At 41.8% G+C, this 19,079-nt stretch overlaps 1 protein-coding gene across 7 annotated transcripts in view; it reads right to left on the bottom strand.

The window, feature by feature from the left end:
• Positions 1–3,481: 3,481 nt before the first annotated feature.
• trpm3 (transient receptor potential cation channel, subfamily M, member 3) overlaps positions 3,482–19,079 on the bottom strand; it is a 489,546-nt gene continuing 473,948 nt past the window's right edge. For all 7 annotated transcript variants that reach the window (XM_043716539.1, XM_043716548.1, XM_043716555.1 and 4 more), the window contains 4 exons: positions 12,248–12,389; positions 8,356–8,555; positions 6,590–6,722; positions 3,482–5,986 (listed from right to left, as the gene is read on the bottom strand). In XM_043716539.1, coding sequence (XP_043572474.1) covers positions 4,510–5,986; positions 6,590–6,722; positions 8,356–8,555; positions 12,248–12,389 — 1,952 coding nt within the window. In that variant the 3' untranslated portion in view covers positions 3,482–4,509. The remainder of the gene's footprint in view (positions 5,987–6,589; positions 6,723–8,355; positions 8,556–12,247; positions 12,390–19,079) is intronic.

Here is a 19,079-nt window from a genome sequence, read left to right as displayed (position 1 = left end):
CATCTAGAATTCCTACAACATCACGGGATTCTAAAGCAACAATTTCAAGGTATTTTTGCCTCATTTGCACCTTTTTTTTTGTAATGAAGCAACCAAATCTTTTTCATGTGAGACTTTCATTCAATTTCATCGATGAAGAGATGAAGAAAACAAAGGCATTATGAAAATAAAGATAGAGACAAAATATTGGATGTAAAATCGTTCCCTTTAATTGGCATTAACACTATCTACCGCAATAATGACATAGCATTTTCTTTAAAGCATATATCGTGGATTTGATCCCACGGTGTTTACAGTCATTTGGCTGAATGGAAGGGAAGTTATTCTCAGCTGAAGTGATCATTATCTAATTGGTGAACAGGGATAATCTCACATAAAGACTTATAAATCTCATGAAGTAGTTTTTAAAACTTTTTGTCCAACCAGAACAAACATTTATAACTCTTAGCCTGAAGAGCAGGAACTCTTTTCAAAGAATCCTTTTCCAAACTTTGCATTGTGATTACATTACTGTTAAGCTCAATGATTTCCCTGGGGTTATTAATGGCAATTGTATTAAGGGATCTAATGTTTTAAAATAAACATTTCCCTTGCTTTTACATTGAGCTATGAGAACAAATGTAGTGATAAATACTGGATTGACCTGTTCATTTGGACCAAAATACCCATTGTGTTCATACTATTGTATCAAAATGACCACTTAACCTGTGGATTTTGGCATCATAGCAGGTAAATATTGCACTTCAAGTTTACAACATTGTGTATGCTTTGATTACATATTTGTTATCAATAAGATAATATGGTATTTTGTTATACTAAGTCATCGCAGATTGGGGGTCATATTCAAACTTTAACAAATCTTTGTAACTAGACACAGGCGATGGAATATTGTTGATTTGAAGATGTATAAGAGAGCAGAGTGTTGAAATCCTGATTGGCATTTCTGGGGGCTTCAGTTTGAGTTTTAGCTTTGAACAGTGAAGGCTCCTGAATAATCTGTTAGTCAGTGTCGAGTGGCAGGAAGTTCAGTAATTAGATGGCACAGATTTAATATTATCAGTATAAAAAAGCAGGGAAACATTTGTTTTTAGAAAACACTTTTTTAAATAGTAACTTACAAAAATTGTATGTTTTTGTAATTGGTTAAATAGTTAAAGGGAACCATTCACATGATTATGTGAAAAGAACAGGGCAGTAGGGCTGCTTGAATAGCTCTTTTTAACAGCTAGCACAGGGAAGGTGGGTTGAATGTCCACCATCAGTGCTGTATGATTCAATGATTCTTCAAAACATCACCTTTTAAAATCAATACGCTTGAGTGTTTTCCAAGGCCTGTGGGTTCAACCCTTGAGAGCTAACTAACTTTGACATTAAAGTGTAAAAGAACTAAAATCATTGCTTTGGCAATCAGCCATTTGTAATATGTGGCACTTGTCCAAGACAACCACTGACTTTTACCTATTAAGCCTGATACATTTTGGTGAAATCCAGTCTTTTTTTAAAATGCATGCAATGCTAGAGTCTTAATCTCACGTCTGGACCAAGGGGTGAACATTATTATTTACATCTTTATTGCAACAGCATACATGCTTTTAAAATAAGATCTAGCAAATAGACTTTCAGCAACCATATAAACGTTACTCACTTGATGAATAATTGGACTTGGAATCACAAAACTACAGATACTTGCAAATTATTTTTAAAAATACTGTACAATCCTTCCTCAAAAGGCTATCAAATATTAACAAACAGCACTTAAGATAAAATTCACCAGTGCTTGCTATCAAAATGATTTCTTCCTTTGTGCTGTTTTACTCACTGCATTGTGATCACATTTACCTACAGTTCATTCATTTTATTCTTTGAAAAATGAACTAAGGGGGCCATGTCATCTGGAGTTTAGGCTGGGTCAGCTCTTTCTATAACATCTACATGTGATGAACTCTACATGATAAACTCCATCACTCTATCACTTGTTACTACTGTTTCAACATTAGCCAATCAAATAGAGCTAAAGATTAAATTGTGTGAGACATTTATGTATCTATTCTTTAAACCAGTTTCAGAGGCATCTTGGGATGCAGTGATAGCGTCCCTACCCCTGATCGAAGGGACTCCGGTTCAAGTCCCACGAGGCCATAAATTCATTGAGTCATAGAGATTCACAGCACGGAAACAGACCTTTCGGTTCAACTCATTCAGTGTGTAATCATATCTCTGAACAGATTCATTAGAAAAATACGTTTAATAAAAAAATTAAAACAGTTTCAGAAGTGGAACCACAGGGTCATGGTATTAGGAAGAGGCCAATTGACCCCTTGAACCTTTTCTTGGCAGTCAGTTTGATCATTCCTGCTTTGTATTTTAACTCCACCCACTCACTTCAGTTCCATAACCCTTAACAGCCTTTACCCAACAGCGACAAAAAATCTCAGTTCTGTAATTTTCATTTGTCATTAGCAGCATCATTACAGACTCATCGATCAGAGAAACAGAGATTTCTCTCTTTTAAACAAAGATGATTGAGGCAAGGCATTCAATATAATGAAGGATTTGGAGTTAATAAGGAAAAACTATTCCTAATAACAGAAGATTCAGAAAATTCAGGGTAATTGGGAAAAGAGACAAAACAAGAGGACAACATGCATTTTGAAGATCGTATGAGGAAAGGCTGAGGCACTTGGGGCTGTTTTCATTGGAGAAAAGAAGGTTTAGGGGTGACTTGATAGAAGTGTACAAGATGATTAGGGGTTTAGATAGGGTTGACCATGAGAACCTTTTTCCACGTATGGAGTCAGCTATTACGAGGGGTGGTAGGTATAGGACAGATGTTAGGGGTAGATTCTTTACTCAGCGAGTCGTGAGTTCATGGAATGCCCTGCCAGTAGCAGTGGTGGACTCTCCCTCTTTATGGGCATTTAAACGGGCATTGGATAGGCATATGGAGGATAGTGGGCTAGTGTAGGTTAGGTGGACTTGGATCGGCGCAACATCGAGGGCCAAAGGGCCTGTATTGCGCTGTATTTTTCTATGTTCTAACATTTATACATATTTATCTGTAGTGAATGATTGTCATTTGGAAGTAGATTTAGTAGAAATTTCAAAAAAGAATTTGATAAACACTGGCAAATAATACTGAAAAATGCAGGAAATGCAAAATGGAGGAATGAGTGGGGTTGAAGTGGAATTCATTAGTTAGTCCTTTCAAAGAGATGCCAAGATATCCAAAGATAGTCAGACCTTTTTCCCAGGGTAGGGGAGTCCAAAACTAGAGCTTTAAGGTGAGAAGGGGCAAAGTATAAAAGGGACCTAAGTGGCAACATTTTCACACAGAGGGAGATCTGTACATGGACTGAGCTGCTAGAGGCAGTGCTGGAGGCTGGTATAATTACAACATTTAAAAGGCATCTGGATGGGTATATGAATAGAAAGGGTTTAGAGGGGTATGGGCCAAATGCTGGCAAATGAGACGTGATTATTTTAGGATCTCTAGTTGGCATGGACAAGTTGGATCGAAGGGTCTGTTTCCGTGCTATATATCTCTATGATTCTATATGATGTATTGAATAACCTCCTTTCATGATATGCGTTGCTAATAAATTATTGATTCTATGGCCTTACTTCTGAAACCTTTAAATGACCTGCCACTGTTGAAGGCAGCACCTCAGACATACGTGAGCAGAAGGGCTATTCCTCCACCACTTATTCGCTTGCTGCTGCCAGCATCTGACAATGGGTTGGATTCGATTAATCTATTGACACGTGTATTACAAATATAGTGAAAAGCATTGTTCAGTGTAATGACAGTGCAGGTTGTCCTACCATAACACGTGTTTTGTCAATGCGATTTTGCTGTAACATGATTGATGAGTTGGACACGCTGTTTCTAAAACGTGAACTTTTAAAACGTGTTTGGCTGTAACGCAATTACAGCATCAACACTTTAAACACTGTTTCTAAAGCACGATTTTTCTATAACGCAGGATTGCTCAAGCACGTAACCATTGCATTATAGAAGAGCCGACTGTAATGCTAAGGGAATTGGCAACACCTGCCAACACCCTGGACTACCAGAGGTTTAGAAACATTACTCCACTGCCCCACATGGTGATGCAGTCCCTTTAACATCAGGACAAGGAAGAAACCTGTGCTGAGGGGATACACAGTGAAAAATCACACGACACTAGGTTATAGTCCAGCAGGTTTATTTGAAAAGACTAGCTTTCGGTGTGTTCAAAAGCTTCGAACGCTAGAGTTTTCAAATAAACCTGTTGGACTATAACCCGGTGTCGTGTGATTTTTGACCTTGCCCAAACCAGTCCAATACAGGCACCTCCACATCAGGAGCATACATACATTTGGGTAGTGTTTCAAAGACACAAGATTATGGTGGTGGCCACAGGATACTGTTCAGGTGCCAATAAATCTCACAAGGAGGGGTTGGGGGGGTTAAAAGAAAACATGTATAACATTTTGTGCCACAATAAAAGGACAGAGGAGGCAGTGGCATTATGTGAAGCTGTGCTTGCTGCTGTCGAAACTTTTGAAAGCCGTCGTTCTGGACAGAGTCTTCAGGGAGATGCCCTGGTCTGGCTCAGAGGGGCGGCCACGCTGGCATGGGGTTTGGAGGCGGAGGGAGTTCCACTGCGTGTCCAGCCTGCCGCTGATGGAGCAGCTCTTCCTGGTATGCGATGCCAGTGCGTTGGGCTCTGAGGCGGTGTAGCTGTTGGCCCTGCCCAGGCGGCTCAGAGGGGACACGGCGTCCCGGCCACACACCAGGAGGTTGCTGTTGTTGCAGAGCGGCTCCGGCGGCCGGCCCTCTCCCTCGGCCTCCTCGTTGTCCGAACTCGGGTGGCTGAGCTCGGCCTCCCTCTCCGGGTGAGAGGCACACAACTCATCCAGGCTGCCCGAGTGCAGTCCGGCTGAGCCGCTGGGCAAGTGTGGGTGCTCGATGCCAAGGGGCGGGGCAGACACGCAGCGGGTGTCGATGCAGTCGGTGATGCTGGTGTACTCGGTCGTTTTGACAGGAACGCCCAGGCAGCAGCCATAGTAGCCCCGCGAGGGGAAGACAAAACTGTGCGACTTGACCATCGGCGAGTCGTCCGCGTAGATGCTGGAGGCGGCTAGGTAGCGGCTGCTCTTGGAGCGCTCCAGGGTGTGGTACATGGGTGGGTCAGCCTCCCACTGCTGCAGGCACTCCCCAGCTGTCAGTGCAGTCTCTGGGGCTACCACCTGGCTGTCTGAGATAAACATCTCCTCGTATGTCCCACTCCCTTCTGGCCACTGGCTGGACACTAGAGGAGAGCCCTGGCTGCCAAGCATGACCACCATCATTTCAGATGGCCCGAGTCCAGTGGGCACCTTCAGGGAACTCTCCGCCATCTTCTCTTCTTCCTCCTCCTCCTCCTTCTCAGTGGCTGAGACGTAGATGTCGATACAAGACGATGGTCTTTTCCCTTCTGGCGAGGCAGCTGCTGGGGCTGTGGTGGGGACGGTCTCAGGGGGTGGGGGCCCGGGTTTCAGCTCCTTCACCACGGCCATCATTTGCGAGCTGCTGGTCCTCTGTAGGCTCAGGGACCTCTCCTTGAAGGGGAACTCAGTCCGCTCCGTCCCTGCCTGAGGCTTGGGGCTCACCATGTAAAAGGAGTGACTCCTCATCCTTGGCGTGATGGTGGGTGATGTGGGAGACATGGGCTCCTCTCCAGCCTGCTCCCCGCATTCTGGGAGCTTGTAGCTGTTGCCCTCCTGGCTGTTGAAGCTGCTCTGCCTCAGGATGTAAGCCGTGTCAGTGCAGTCCGAGGAAGTCCTGGATCTCACCTTGCCTGACTCTCCCTTGTCCATGCCAGCCAGCCTCTCCAAGGCTGATGCTATGCGTCCTGTCACCTCCTCCAATTGTGCCAGCCTGACATCCATGGTCTGCAGGGATGCCTTCATGAAGTGTTCCCTCTCGTTCACTTCTTCCAGTCTCATTGACATGTTATCGACCCTGCTCAAGAGAAAAGGGAGCAGAAACTGAACATAACTCAACTGGTGAATCCTTCTTTCTAGCCCCATTAGAATCATTTCAAATCAACAGGAAAGAAACAGCATACAAACCTGAACTGAAGGGCTGGCAATGGCAAACAAAGATGTCCTAATCTGGATTGCTCTGCCTTAAAGGGCAGGGGAAGCAGATTCAACACTAACTTCCCAAAGGGGATCTGAATAAATATTTAAAAGGGAAAGAGTTGCAGCACCATGAGTAGGGAAGAGGGACTGATTAGTAACAGGATCAAGATTGAGAACAGGACTGAGATCAGGAACAGGGACTAGGATCAGGATCGAATTCAGGATCAGGAACAGTATTAGAATAGAAAGCAGGGTTATGGTCAGGATCAGGAACAAGATCAGGATTTAGAGCAGGATTATAGTCAGGAACAGGGACAAGATTACGATAGACAACAGGATTTTGATCAGCATCAAGAGCTTGGTTAACCCTTCCCCATCTCAGACAAACTGAACATACATCCATACAGAGCCCTGGAATACCTCTGAACCTGAACTGAAAATGGTGTGTCAATGTATGATGGTGAAAATGGCGATAACGCACCGTTCAGCAGTGACCCTGATTCTTTCATCATTTGAAGAGTTGAACATATCATCCTTTTCTCGAAAATACTCCTCTATGCACTGCTCCTCAAAGTCATGCAGCTTCTTTAGTTCATCTTCAGTGATGAAGAGTTCTGATGAGAAATGGATATGGAAGAAAGAAAGGAGTAATCAATGAGTTTTATTGTAAAAATATATACATTCATCAATAAGTTATATGGTCTACTATAAGTTTAAACCAAGTGTCTAGTAATATGACTAGACCCAGTGAATTGTAATACTTAGAGAGCAGAACTCATGGCAAACAATTTATTTAATAGTAACAGTCAACAGTTAAACAGAATCTAACTCAGCAAACAGAGTCTGTTTAAACAGTGAATTATAGCTTGTGTCTGAATTATGGACAATAGAACTCAACACTGAAAAGATAGCAAAGTCTCCTGAAAAAAAAGGCAAGTTTTCAGTGAAGAGCATGAATTGTATTTTTACAAAATGCAAATTGTGTGTTAAATAAATCCCAGTCACTTACATTAGTGATTGGGTAAATTAGCTTGTCATTCATCTCTGTGCTGGTCCAGACTTGTAGGCATCACTATATGTAGCCTGATACAAGTATATTAGTAGTTTCCTCATTTGCCCTTCCCCCACCTCACCCTAGTTCTAAACTTGCAGCTCAGCACTGTCCCCATGACTTGTCCGGTTCGAAGCTCCTTGGATGCTGCCTGAACTGCTGTGCTCTTCCAGCACCACTAATCCAGAATCTGGTTTCCAGCATCTGCAGTCATTGTTTTTACCTCTACATTTTAAAATTAGTTCATTTTATACTGCCATGGTACTGTGATGGTTCAAAATACATTTTCTCATTTAGAAGCATGCTAAAACAGGCCATAGGAATGAAGAATCAAAAAGCCATGGCTACTCATAGAATGCAATAGAATTTTACAAATCAAAACAACCCATCAAATACATGCCAATGTTTATGTTACACATGAGCATCGTCCCACATCACTTCATCTCATCCTATCAGTGACTCTTTCTATTCAGTTTTCCCACATGTTTTGATCTAGATTCCCCTTAAATACATGTATACTATTCACCTCAAGTATTCCTTATGGTAGCAAGTTTCACTTCCAGAATTAACACTGTAGTTTTGAGAGATCTCTATTGGGTTACCTCACACATCTATTGGAAACAGGCCATTTGGCCCTACAAGTTCACACCGACCCTCCGAAGAGTATCCTACTCAGACACATTCCCCTCCCCTATTTCCCCTGACTAATGCACCTAACCTATACATGCCTGAACAGTATGGGCAATTTAGCATGGCCAATTCACCTAACCTGCTCATCTTTGTAGGAGGAAATCCCACGCAGACACGGGGAGAATGTGCAAACTCCACACAGTAGGCTGAGGCTGGAATCGAACCTGGGTCCCTGGTGCTGTGAGGCAGCAGTGCTAACCACTGTGACACTAAGCCGCCCAAACCACTTAGCCACTGTGCCGCCCTATGTATACATCTGGCAACTGCAGTGGGAGTCCACCAGAGTGGCTGGAGACCAAACTGTGGCCTTAGTCTTAAGACATGATCTCACTTTAATGTATCCAAGATCCCATGTTGGGGTGGGGATCTTGCTGCCAAATGCACATTCTAAGGTCACAATAAATTATGTCCTAGTTGCTGATTTTACTTGTTACCAAAGTGGATTAGCTAAGCAAAAACAGGAGCCCTGACATGGAACAGCCATTGCTGGTGCAGAAGTTACTTACTAAGTCCATAATCTTTATCCTCCTGTTCAGTCTCCTGCTTCCTCCAGCGGCAGCAAATAAGTTGGCAGACCATGGTCATGTGACTGAAAGTGATTAGTGGAGGAGGCAGGACAGGTCTCTCATGGAAGGTCATAATCAGCTGGTATCTTTGAAACTTCCAAACTTGGTTCGATATCGATTTGACTTCAAAAAATGTGTTGCTGCGAAGGCAAGAAGGAATTAGAAAACAAAATTGAGCCACAATGTCAAACAAACCTGGGGCTTCCTCATTCAACTGTGCTGAGATAAGACTGTTGTTGTTTTCACAGAGCACCTTGTCAAGAGGCAAAGCTTTTAGTAAAAAGGACAAGAGCTACAGGGAAGAATTAAGATCCATTTAATTTTGTTTCATTTAAGTTTCATTGTGTGGAAAGTGGATAGCCGGTGAAACATCCCAATGTTGCAAAAAAATGACAAAGGGAGAGCTGGGTGGAAAATTTTAAGATGAAGAAAAAAAACAAAGGAAGTATCAGTACATGAGAACAGAAAGAGTCCATTCGACCCTTCAGCTTATTCTGCAATTCCATTGGATAATACTTGAACTATATCTTAACTCTATCCATCTGCTCTGGTTTTGTAAATCTTAATATTTTACCCAACATAAAATAAAGCTCCCTAATTTTAAATTTTCAATTGATCCCCACCAAGAGAACTCCAGATTTCCACTAAAGTTCATGGGAAGAAGTGCTTCCTAACATTACTTCTGAACAGCCTGTAAGATCTGTTTATTGGTTTTGAGCTCCATTTACCAAAGGAAGTCGTTTCTCTCTATTTATAGTATCAAGTCTTTCAATTATCCCTTTAGACAATGAGATCATCCTTTCACATTCAAGGGATTGAAGGAGGAGGAGGAGGAGGAGGAAGTTAAAAACAGCCCAGTGGTACAATGGTACACTGTCACCTCTGGGGTCAAAGTGCAAGTTCAGTACAACCTGACAAAGTGATGGTCTCATCTTTCTGCTAACTTGAAGATTTCTATCTCCTCAATCCAATGTTAATGATTACAGGCAGAAACAAAATTTCTGCCAAAATTATATAAAGTTGGAAAAGGGTAATTATAGATTTTGTTATTTAATTGTTCTGCTTTCTGTAGCCCTAGTGTGATGGGTTTTGACAGAATATGTAAGGAGAAACCATTTCCAATGATAGAAGGGTTGGTGGAAACAGGGCCACAGATCTAAGATAATTGGCAAAATAATCTGTGGAAGATAAGGAGAGTATTTTTATACAGGCAGTTGACAAATTCAATAGCAATTTGCAAAAAGGAATTGGATAAATATTTTAAGGGGAGCCATTCATTGAGTTATGAGGAAAATACAGAGAAATTTATAAAATAATGAGGGTTATAAATAGTTAGTGGTCACTGCCTTTTCCCTAGGATGGGTATTTTAAGACTAGGGTGCACATTGTTAAGGTAAGAGGAGAGAGATTTAAAAAAGACATGAGGGGCAAATGTTTTACACAGAGGGTGATTCAAATGTAGAATGAACTTCCTGAGAAAGTGGTGGATGTGGCCACAATTATAATATTTAAAAGGATTTTTGGATAAATGAATAGGAAAGTTTGGAGACATATGGGCCAGGAGCAGGCAAGTGGGATGGGATTAGTTTGGGATTGTGTTTGGCGTGGACTGGTTGGACTGAAGGTTCTGTTTCTGTGCTGCATGACTCTATGACTCTGAATGGGACTGATTAGATAGCCAATTTCCAAGAGGCTAATGAATGTGAAGTTTACTATATCTTGTTGCTGTATTCATTTATGGTCAGTTTCAAACAATAAACTTTCTCCACAGCCATGTGCATCACATAACATTCCAGCATAAACACTTCAACAATTGTGCGAAAGGTGGATTCCCATGCTGACCCCTATCGTGGAAATGAAGGTCATCAAGTTTGAGGATTCTATTCAGATGTCTTTTTGTGAAGTTTTAATATGCAAATGTCTGCTGGTGGCACCCTGTGCTCTGAATCTGAGTTTGTGTGTTTCAGTCCCATTCCAGTGAATTGAATACATAACCTGGGCTGAAACACAATGCTGAGGGAGTACTGCAATGTTGGAAGTGCTGTCTTTCAGTTTTGAAGTTAAACTGGGACTCTGGGTAGAACCTTCACATATATATAACATTGGCATTAGCAAGAAAGTTGGGAAAATTATGAGAGATCAGCAGTGCATAGCTTTCTGCTATTGAGAGCAAGGACTCCCATTTTTCCAACCAAGTGGTTGAACAGCAAGATAAGATACTATATTGAGCATTAGCAAGCATTAACGACCTTATTAATACATCAACTTGCCTTATTGGGTGGGCGGCACGGTGGCTTAGTGGTCAGCACTGCGGCCTCACAGCGCCAGGGTCCTAGGGTCGATTCTAGCCTCGGGCAACTGTCTGTGCAGAGTTTGCACGTTCTCGCTGTATCTGCATGGGTTTCCTCCGGGTGCTCTAATCTAATCATTGTTACACGGTTTCCTGTTCTTCCACTCCCCACATAGAAACTACACAGTGTCAATTCCTGACATAAAAGTCAGAGGGTAAACCGCTGACTCCAGCTCACTGCTTGCTCCTTCAGATCTCCATCAGTCACCAACATTTCGGGGCATGATCGATGGGCAGCACTGCACGTGCCACCAACTTAACACCACCTCCCAACCCCATCTACCTACCAGCAAAACGGGAGGGAGAGGGAGCTAATTACCCTCTGTCCGATTTGTCCAGGGCAAATAAAACAAACCAGCTATGGGCTGCGAGTACTTGACTGGCTAAACTTTAAAGTTGGTAACAGCACCAGGAATTCTGGGATGTCCTGCCTGTACCAAGTGGGAGAATATGGCAAGAGGGATTCCAAGGAGACATAATACATAGTTAATGAGGTGAGTTTGGGAAGTTATCACAAGTAGAGCTCTATAAAACACACCAACAATGACACTTAGTCAAGTTCTGTTAAGAATCAGCTCCACTCCCCCATTTCACTGTCCAAACTGTCAAGGACATACAGAATCCTATGGCAGACTTTCAAGAAAATCAGGGAACTGTTCCCAGTGTCCTAGCCAATATTAATCCCTCCATTGAAATTATGAAAAACAAATGATCTGGTCAATCCCACATTGCTGTATGGATTTTTCAACAGTAACCACACTTTGCAGTGAAATGTTTTGCGATGTACCTTGTTATATTATATTATCTACCACAAATCCAGATCTGGAACATGCAAGTATCTATGCTAGGAGGTCAGGTGCCGTCTATCCAATCAAAACCCACCACCCTGTCCAAAGTAAGGAGAGTGGGTAGATCAGGGAACATGGAGGTGATAAGGAGTTTTCAGAGGGATATCTGGCAGACAGCTCCATTGTAGAGGTGGCTGCTGGTGAGGCCGATGGGGTACACCAAGGGCACTTCAGAATGGAGGAGCCTTCTAAAATTTAAAAGTCTTGCTGGGCACAGCTGTTAGCATCATTGTGGATCCTATATACAGAATGATCTGTGTACATCACATCCCAGCGACTCGATGCTAGGGTGATGGAGAAGAGAAAGGAGTATCAGTAGCCTCCAATCTGCCATTATAAGACCACACCAGGGTGTGGACTCTGGTGGTGGAGAGGTGAGGAGGGGGTGAAGTTGCCTCAGGAATATCTATAAATGTGTAAAATTCACGACCTGCTGCTGCTGGATGGATAAGTTCCCTTGCAAGTACTCTGAGTTCATCAAGAATGCATGGAGGTAGGAAAAAAATATTGCTAAAGAACCTTTGAGGCTATAACTGAAAGAATTCCTTTACATCACCCATAGTATAATTTTATTTTTTTGCTTCTGAATGTTACTTTTCTTTTTCCGTTGCATTGTTTGTAGCCCAGTACTCACTTGAACACTGCTATAAGGAGATTCACCAGCAGAATATTGGCAACTAAGAGGTAACAGGCCATTATAGCCGGAATGATCCATGCTCCAGTTATGCAAGGTGGCAGACGTTTACCATCTTCTGTCAAACCAGCCCCACACGGAGCTAAAAGAAATAGAAAAGACAGAACAACAGAATGAAGATTGTTGCTAGGATTTTGTGCATTGATACAGCCTGTGACTGCAGTGGTTTCCCACTGGTAGTTTAATTTGTGTGAGGAAGATATAGAATAGTTTGCTTTGTCACGCAGGAGTTGGGTATTGTTTATGATGGAGACATTGGTGTCAAAGATTTCTACCTTGCACTCATTGAGACAGACACAAGATTTCAAAGGAAGCAACAATTTATACAGAAAAGGGGAAGGAGCATGGACATAGATTGTTCCCCCCTTGAAACTTGGCACTCTTTGACTGCACACCTGTTTTTGCAGTAGCATAAAGATAGGAGGGCCCATCATACACACAGAGTGGAGGGAGCAGGACCGTAGCCAGAAGAGGGAGGTTAACCATTAAGGAATCTCGTGTAACATCATTACATTCCAGCTCTGCTGGCTGTGCTCACCAGTGGAATCTCAGCTTCAAAATTTGTTGAGTCTATGTCTACAAATCTCCTTCCTTATTTTCTCCTAGCAATTATTCTCATGGGTGAATCATAAAATTATAAAAGAGAAGTGCATGAAAGGTAGCCACTCAGCCCATCATTTCTGTACTGGCTCTTTCATGTAGTAGTCCAATTAGTTCCAATCGCTGTCTTTTCCCTATATTCCTGCAATCCAACAGTACATTCCAAATCCTAACCAATGCATAAAACTATTTTTGCTTGTGATGCCCGGGATTCTTTCAAACAGTACAACTTCAGCCTTTCCAGTTCAGTTCTGGTGAAAGGTTATTGACCTGAAATTCTATCTCTATTTCTCTCTCCACAGATGCTTCCAGACCTGCTGAGTATTTGCAGCACATTCTGTTTTGATTCCAACGTCTCCAGGGGTCCATCCAAATAACTGGCATCCTTCATCCCTGCAACCTTTCTAATAAATCATCTCTACACTATTATGATGGAGTTAGGAACTACTAACATTTAAAAAGAAACAGAACTGAGTGACATGATTTAATTATTTTTAAGCAAAACAAATGTCTTTGTAGGTAAAATAATCAAATAAGCACTATTAACAATTATGGTATAGAACGACATATGTTATGCAATCAGGGTTACTTCTTAGTTCCCCAAGAAATTTTTTAGAAGGCACATCAATCTAAGTTATTTACTTTTGTAGAGATCACCCCTGACTATGTTACAGTTCTCAGCTCCATCTATTCTCAGGGATAAACCTTTATCCCCCCCTCTTGACTATGGAGGTCTTAGTCCTTTGCTCTGGTTATTTTTCCAATGCGTCCAACTAATTTGATTGCTAAGTTCCTTTGGTAATATGTGAGGTCCACTGTAGATTCTCCCACTAGTTTATGTTCCCCACAAGGTTAAAGCTGAGATTAAGCCTCATCCACTTTTCACATGGTCAATGATGACGTCAGTGTTTTATTCTGCTTTCAGTGCAGGTCTACCTGTCACTTACTTTGGTTAACCTATCTCAGGAAGCTGCAAATCACACAAGATCTAAATTACAACAAAAAACTCTCCAAGCAAACACCCAGAGAAATTGAAACCAGAGCACTTTCCTCAGCTCCATTCACTCCCATGACGACTAAACCTGCTTGGGCTATAATCAAACTGACTTTTAATTTAGTTATTCCTTATTTACAATTTCTTCTTTGATCTTATTAATGAAATGGGTTTCACTGAATGGTATTGAATGAATGTGAGTCTGAAATCCCAAATCAAAACTATCTCTGAATTGCCTGGCTTTACAAGGCAAGACATCATATCCCCAGCTCTGCAGTTAACTAAATACACCTGCTATTTTCTGATTTTACCTTTCTTTTGTCACTTTACTAAACCAAAACATTTTGGCTACCTTTTGAACTGCAATTTCTTTGAGTGGTCTGGCAATTCGAAATGCCGGCATTGTAATTACTGTATGTTATGGACCAGCCCAGACCCTCCTCAAAACATTTCAAGAAAGTAGCCTGGACCCTAACCTTTCTAGCTGTTTTAAGTAGGTGTAAATTGGATATTCCAGGAGTGATTCAGCTGGCCTAACCACATAGTTTTAAACAAAACAGAATGTATTTACAAGATTACCGAATGAAACACAGACACAAGAGAACAGAATAACTTACTTCTTTTAAAACCCAACAGACTATCCCAACTGAATGATGCTGTTCCAGATGCTTGCAACAATCCCTATAAACATTCCTTGGCAAAAAAGGTAAAATCAAACACAGAGTCTTACAGGAGAGAGAGAGGGCAGAGAGATTCAGCATGGAACACCTTCTTTCATGTCGCTGTTTCTATGAACAGCATGTCAAAACTGACTGACTGCTTTCAGTGAACAGCCAGACTGCTAAAACCAAACCAAACCAGAGAGGAGCTCAGCTGGTAGAACTGGCCACATCCCCTTTCATTTTACAAATTTTTTCTAAATTAAAAGCCTTTTTCCTAAGACAATATTTGTCAGCTATAATCAAACTGGCCCCTAAAACCCATTAAAAACAGACCTCCCAGAGGCTCTGCATTTACAACCCCTTTGAGAGAAAAACCAAGGACAACATGACCTTGTTAAAGAAGCAGCATCATCAACTTTACCTTTACCTTCTCTGATAATAATCTCTTTATGCCAAACAGGCCCAGCCTTTTGAGGCTAATAGATTCTATGCTTGCATTCATTGCACTCATGCTATTTTCTTCAGTTAAAGACTTTAATTCCCAACACTAAAAATCATATTCTAAACCTATAACTTGCATTTTATAGCACAAGAACCATAAGTTAAATATTCACAGCAACAACCTTCAGTGAATTGCTTTTAGCACCGTGACAACGAACAATTGTATGCTGGAAAAGACAGCCATTCAATCCATTGTGCTTATACCAGCTCTCTAAAAGTATTTTAAAGTTTGTCGTTCACCCCTTGTTCTCCAAATTGCCCTCTAATTTGCTTTCCTAAAATAATTCCCTTTGGAACATTTTTGTTTAAAGTGCTTCCACTGCCTTCAGGCAGTGCATTTCACAAATGTAACTTAAAACAAATCTCTCAGTCTCCCCACCTCCTTCTGGTTAGTTCATAATTTATCTTAAATCAGTGTCCTCCAGTTACTGGCCCTCTTGCCAATGGAACCAGTTCCTCCTTATTTACTCTCCCAAAATTGGATGCTTCAACTAAATCTCTCTCTAAGATACATTGAATAGTACAATATTGAAGGAAGGTGAAATTTCCATTCTGCTACCTGAAAGAATATTTAATTGACAAAAAAAGATTTAAAGTGGGATGACTTTTAAAAAAGGTGGGATATTACCATTCTGATTATTTAAAAACACAGCTGAAAAATGCATCAATTTCCATATACTATAGGGTTCAATGTTAAAAGAACAAGAAAATAAAGTACTGTATTTTTAGACATTAATACGATTTTAAAAAGTCACTTAGTCCAGTGAGGCTATCCTATGCCATAATAGTTGGAGCATCATAACTAACCACCACTCCCCTAATCTCTATCAGCCATCCAACCCTATCTTCTCTTGCAACCTTCCTCACCGCATGGGAGAACACAAGAGACACAAGCAGCAAGTACTCCCATTCAGTCCATCAAGTCTGCTTCCCAACATTTTAGGGATCTATGCATCATATTTTCAGAACTCTACCGTGTTTATTTTATTGCAAATTCTAATAGTCGTTTATGGAAATATATGTTTGAAATCTAATTATGCATGCAATCTCTTTGACTGATTTCATTTGCTGGGCATTGAAAGGAAGGACTGGGGATGACGGGGAAATTAATGTACAGAGTATTTAACCTTGTCTAATCCCCTGGATTAAGTGAGGACTGCAGATGCTGGAGATCAGAACTGAAAATGTGTTGCTGGAAAAGCGCAGCAGGTCAGGCAGCATCCAAGGAGCAGGAGAATCGACGTTTCGGGCATGAGCCCGGAGAATCGACGTTTCAGGTATGAGCCCAAAGAATTCCTGAAAAAGAAGGGTTCATGCCCGAAATGTCGATTCTCCTGCCCCTTGGATGCTGCCTGACCTGCTGCGCTTTTCCAGCAACGCATTTTCAGCTCTAATCCCCTGGATTCCGAATTTGATATGATTCTGGTGATCTTGAGCTCTCCAGCTTTCTGTCTGCTCTCCTTATCTCTTCGATTCCTGAGAGACCAAAGATCTGTTCTATCCAAGCCTTCAATGATGAAGTTTCCAAAACCCTCTGAGCTTGCACACTCTAAAGATTTGCCACCATTTCAGTGAAGTAATTTCTCCTCGTCTCAGGTCTAAAAGATTAGCCCCTTATCCTGACAATGTGTGCCCATGTCTTAGATTCTGTGATGAGCAGGAACAATCTCATCAAATCCCTTCAGAATTCTGTTTGTTTCAATAAGGTCACGACTGATTCTTCTAATCTTCAGAGAATAAAGGCCCAGTGTACTCAGCCTCTCATCAGAATGAATCTTTGCTTCACCATCTGCAATGCAAGGGAGGGACAAAAGATACTAAGAACTAAAATCCAGGGGATTAGTCAGGGTTAAATACTCTGTACATTCATCTCCCCCTCACCCCAGTCCTTCCTTTCAATACCCAGCAAATGAAATCAGTCAAAGAGATTGCATGCATAATTAAACTTCAAACAAATGTTTCCATAAACAACTATTGAAATTTGTAATAAAATACAACACAGTAGAGTTCTGGCGAATATGATGCATGAAATGTTTCTCAAGAAACCCATAAGCTTTGTCAGAACATTACTTTGCATTGCAATCTTGTCCTTTTTGAATATAATTTATGTTGGATACAAAATTTATTCAACACTTATACCAATTTGTCAGTAACCTGAATCTAAAGAAAGTCTTGTGCTTGAATTGAGCTATATTACTGTGCAGCTGAGAAGTAGGGCTCTATATAGCTTAGGGAAACAAGGGACCATTAGTCTGTAACAATCAATAGACTACACAAATCAAATGGTGCTTTATGCAGAAGGTGTAACAGATTGTTAACTGATAGTCTTGATCTTCAAGTTGGAAGTTGTCAACCACATTAAGACATGTTTAAATCAAGTTACCTCAATTGAGTATGTGCAATCAGGTATTGACTAAGTCGGCCAATATTTATTGCCCATCCCTTGCTCCCGTGAGCTTCTTCTTGAACTGAGGTAGTCAATCTGAAGTGAGGACACCCACAGTGCTATTGGTGAGGGAGTTCCAGGATTTAGATCCAGTGATAATTAGAGAATAGCGATACGTTTCCAAGTCAGAATAGTGAGTGTCTTGGAGGAGAATTTGCAGGTTTTGGAGCAGTTACTGAAGAACCCTTGGCGAATTGCTGCAGTACCACATGTAGAAGCAGGTCTCTGAATACCTGTGGCAGGGATTAGGTGTCACATTCCAGTGTGAAGACTGGGAGCTCCATGTCGATTGTCTCCATCATTGGATTCTACTGTGGTTCATGGGACAAAGGTTGGGGATAAAGGGATAGGGACATGTGTGTATCAGTAAGGGACAGTCACCACCTTCTAATATTTAAAATAAACCCTCTTGCCTCACTCCCGGAAGTTCAAGCTGTGATCATTGCCAGCACTCCCCAAAGTTGGCCCCATTTCTCTTGACAGTGGGGGGGGTTCCCAATCTTCCAGCACTGCCTTGGAACTTTCAAGAATTGAAGATTAATCTCCAAGTGTAAACATTGCCTAACCCAATGCTGAAACGCCAGTTTGACTTCCCATGAGAAGTGTCTTCTCAGGAAGCAGAATCTCATTCCCTTGCAGCCACTTCCCCAACCCAAGCCTCCAATCCCCTCTCTCTCTTCTTTGAGACCTCAGTCAACATAAGACTCCTCAAGACTACATGACAAGACCAGGACCTGTCTCAGTTTTCCGCCATCTTGTCATGAAGGTCATCTTGTCTGCTGGGAAGGCCACAGATCTTATCTTCAGGAAGTCCATTCGGTTTTGAGATTAACCAATCAACTGAGGGTCACTTTAACGCTGAATAGGAGCAGGAGAGTCATAGAATCATACAGCACAGAAACAGATCCTTCGGGTCAACCAGTCCATGCCGAACATAATCCCAAAATAATCTAGACTCACCTGCCTGCTCCTGGTCCGTATCCTTCCAAACCTTTCTTATTCATGTACCTATCCAAATGTCTTTAAAATGTTGTAATTGTATCCAGATCCGCCACTTCCTCAGCAAGTTCATTCCACATGCGGATCATTCTCTGTGTAAAAAAAAAATGCCCCTCATGTCTTTTTAAAATCTCTTTCCCCTCACCTTAAAAATGTGCCCACTACTCTTGAAATCTCTCATTCTAGGGAAAAGACTACTCCCATTAGCTCTATCTATATCCATCATTATTTTATAAACTTCTGTAAGGTCTCCTCTCAACCTCCTTGCTTCAGTGAAAAAGTCCTAGCCTATCCATGATTCGGAGACCGACAACGGATGAATGGGCACCGCACAACAATCAACAGACAGGAGGGTTCCCTCCCAGTTGGGGAACACTTCAGTGGTCCAGGACATTCAGCCTCGGACCTTCGGGTGACCATCCTCCAAGGTGGACTTTGGGACAGGCAGCAGAGGAAAGTGGCTGAGCAGAGGCTGATAGCTAAGTTCGGTACCCATAGGGAGGCCCTCAACCGGGACCTTGGGTTCATGTCACATTACAGGTGATCACCATTGCACTACACACACACACA

This window comes from Chiloscyllium plagiosum, chromosome 2 (genome assembly GCF_004010195.1).
Source record: "Chiloscyllium plagiosum isolate BGI_BamShark_2017 chromosome 2, ASM401019v2, whole genome shotgun sequence".
NCBI lineage: Eukaryota > Metazoa > Chordata > Chondrichthyes > Orectolobiformes > Hemiscylliidae > Chiloscyllium > Chiloscyllium plagiosum.
The sequence above is the reverse complement of the archived record's forward strand: the minus strand, read 5'-3'. Positions and strand labels throughout refer to the sequence as shown.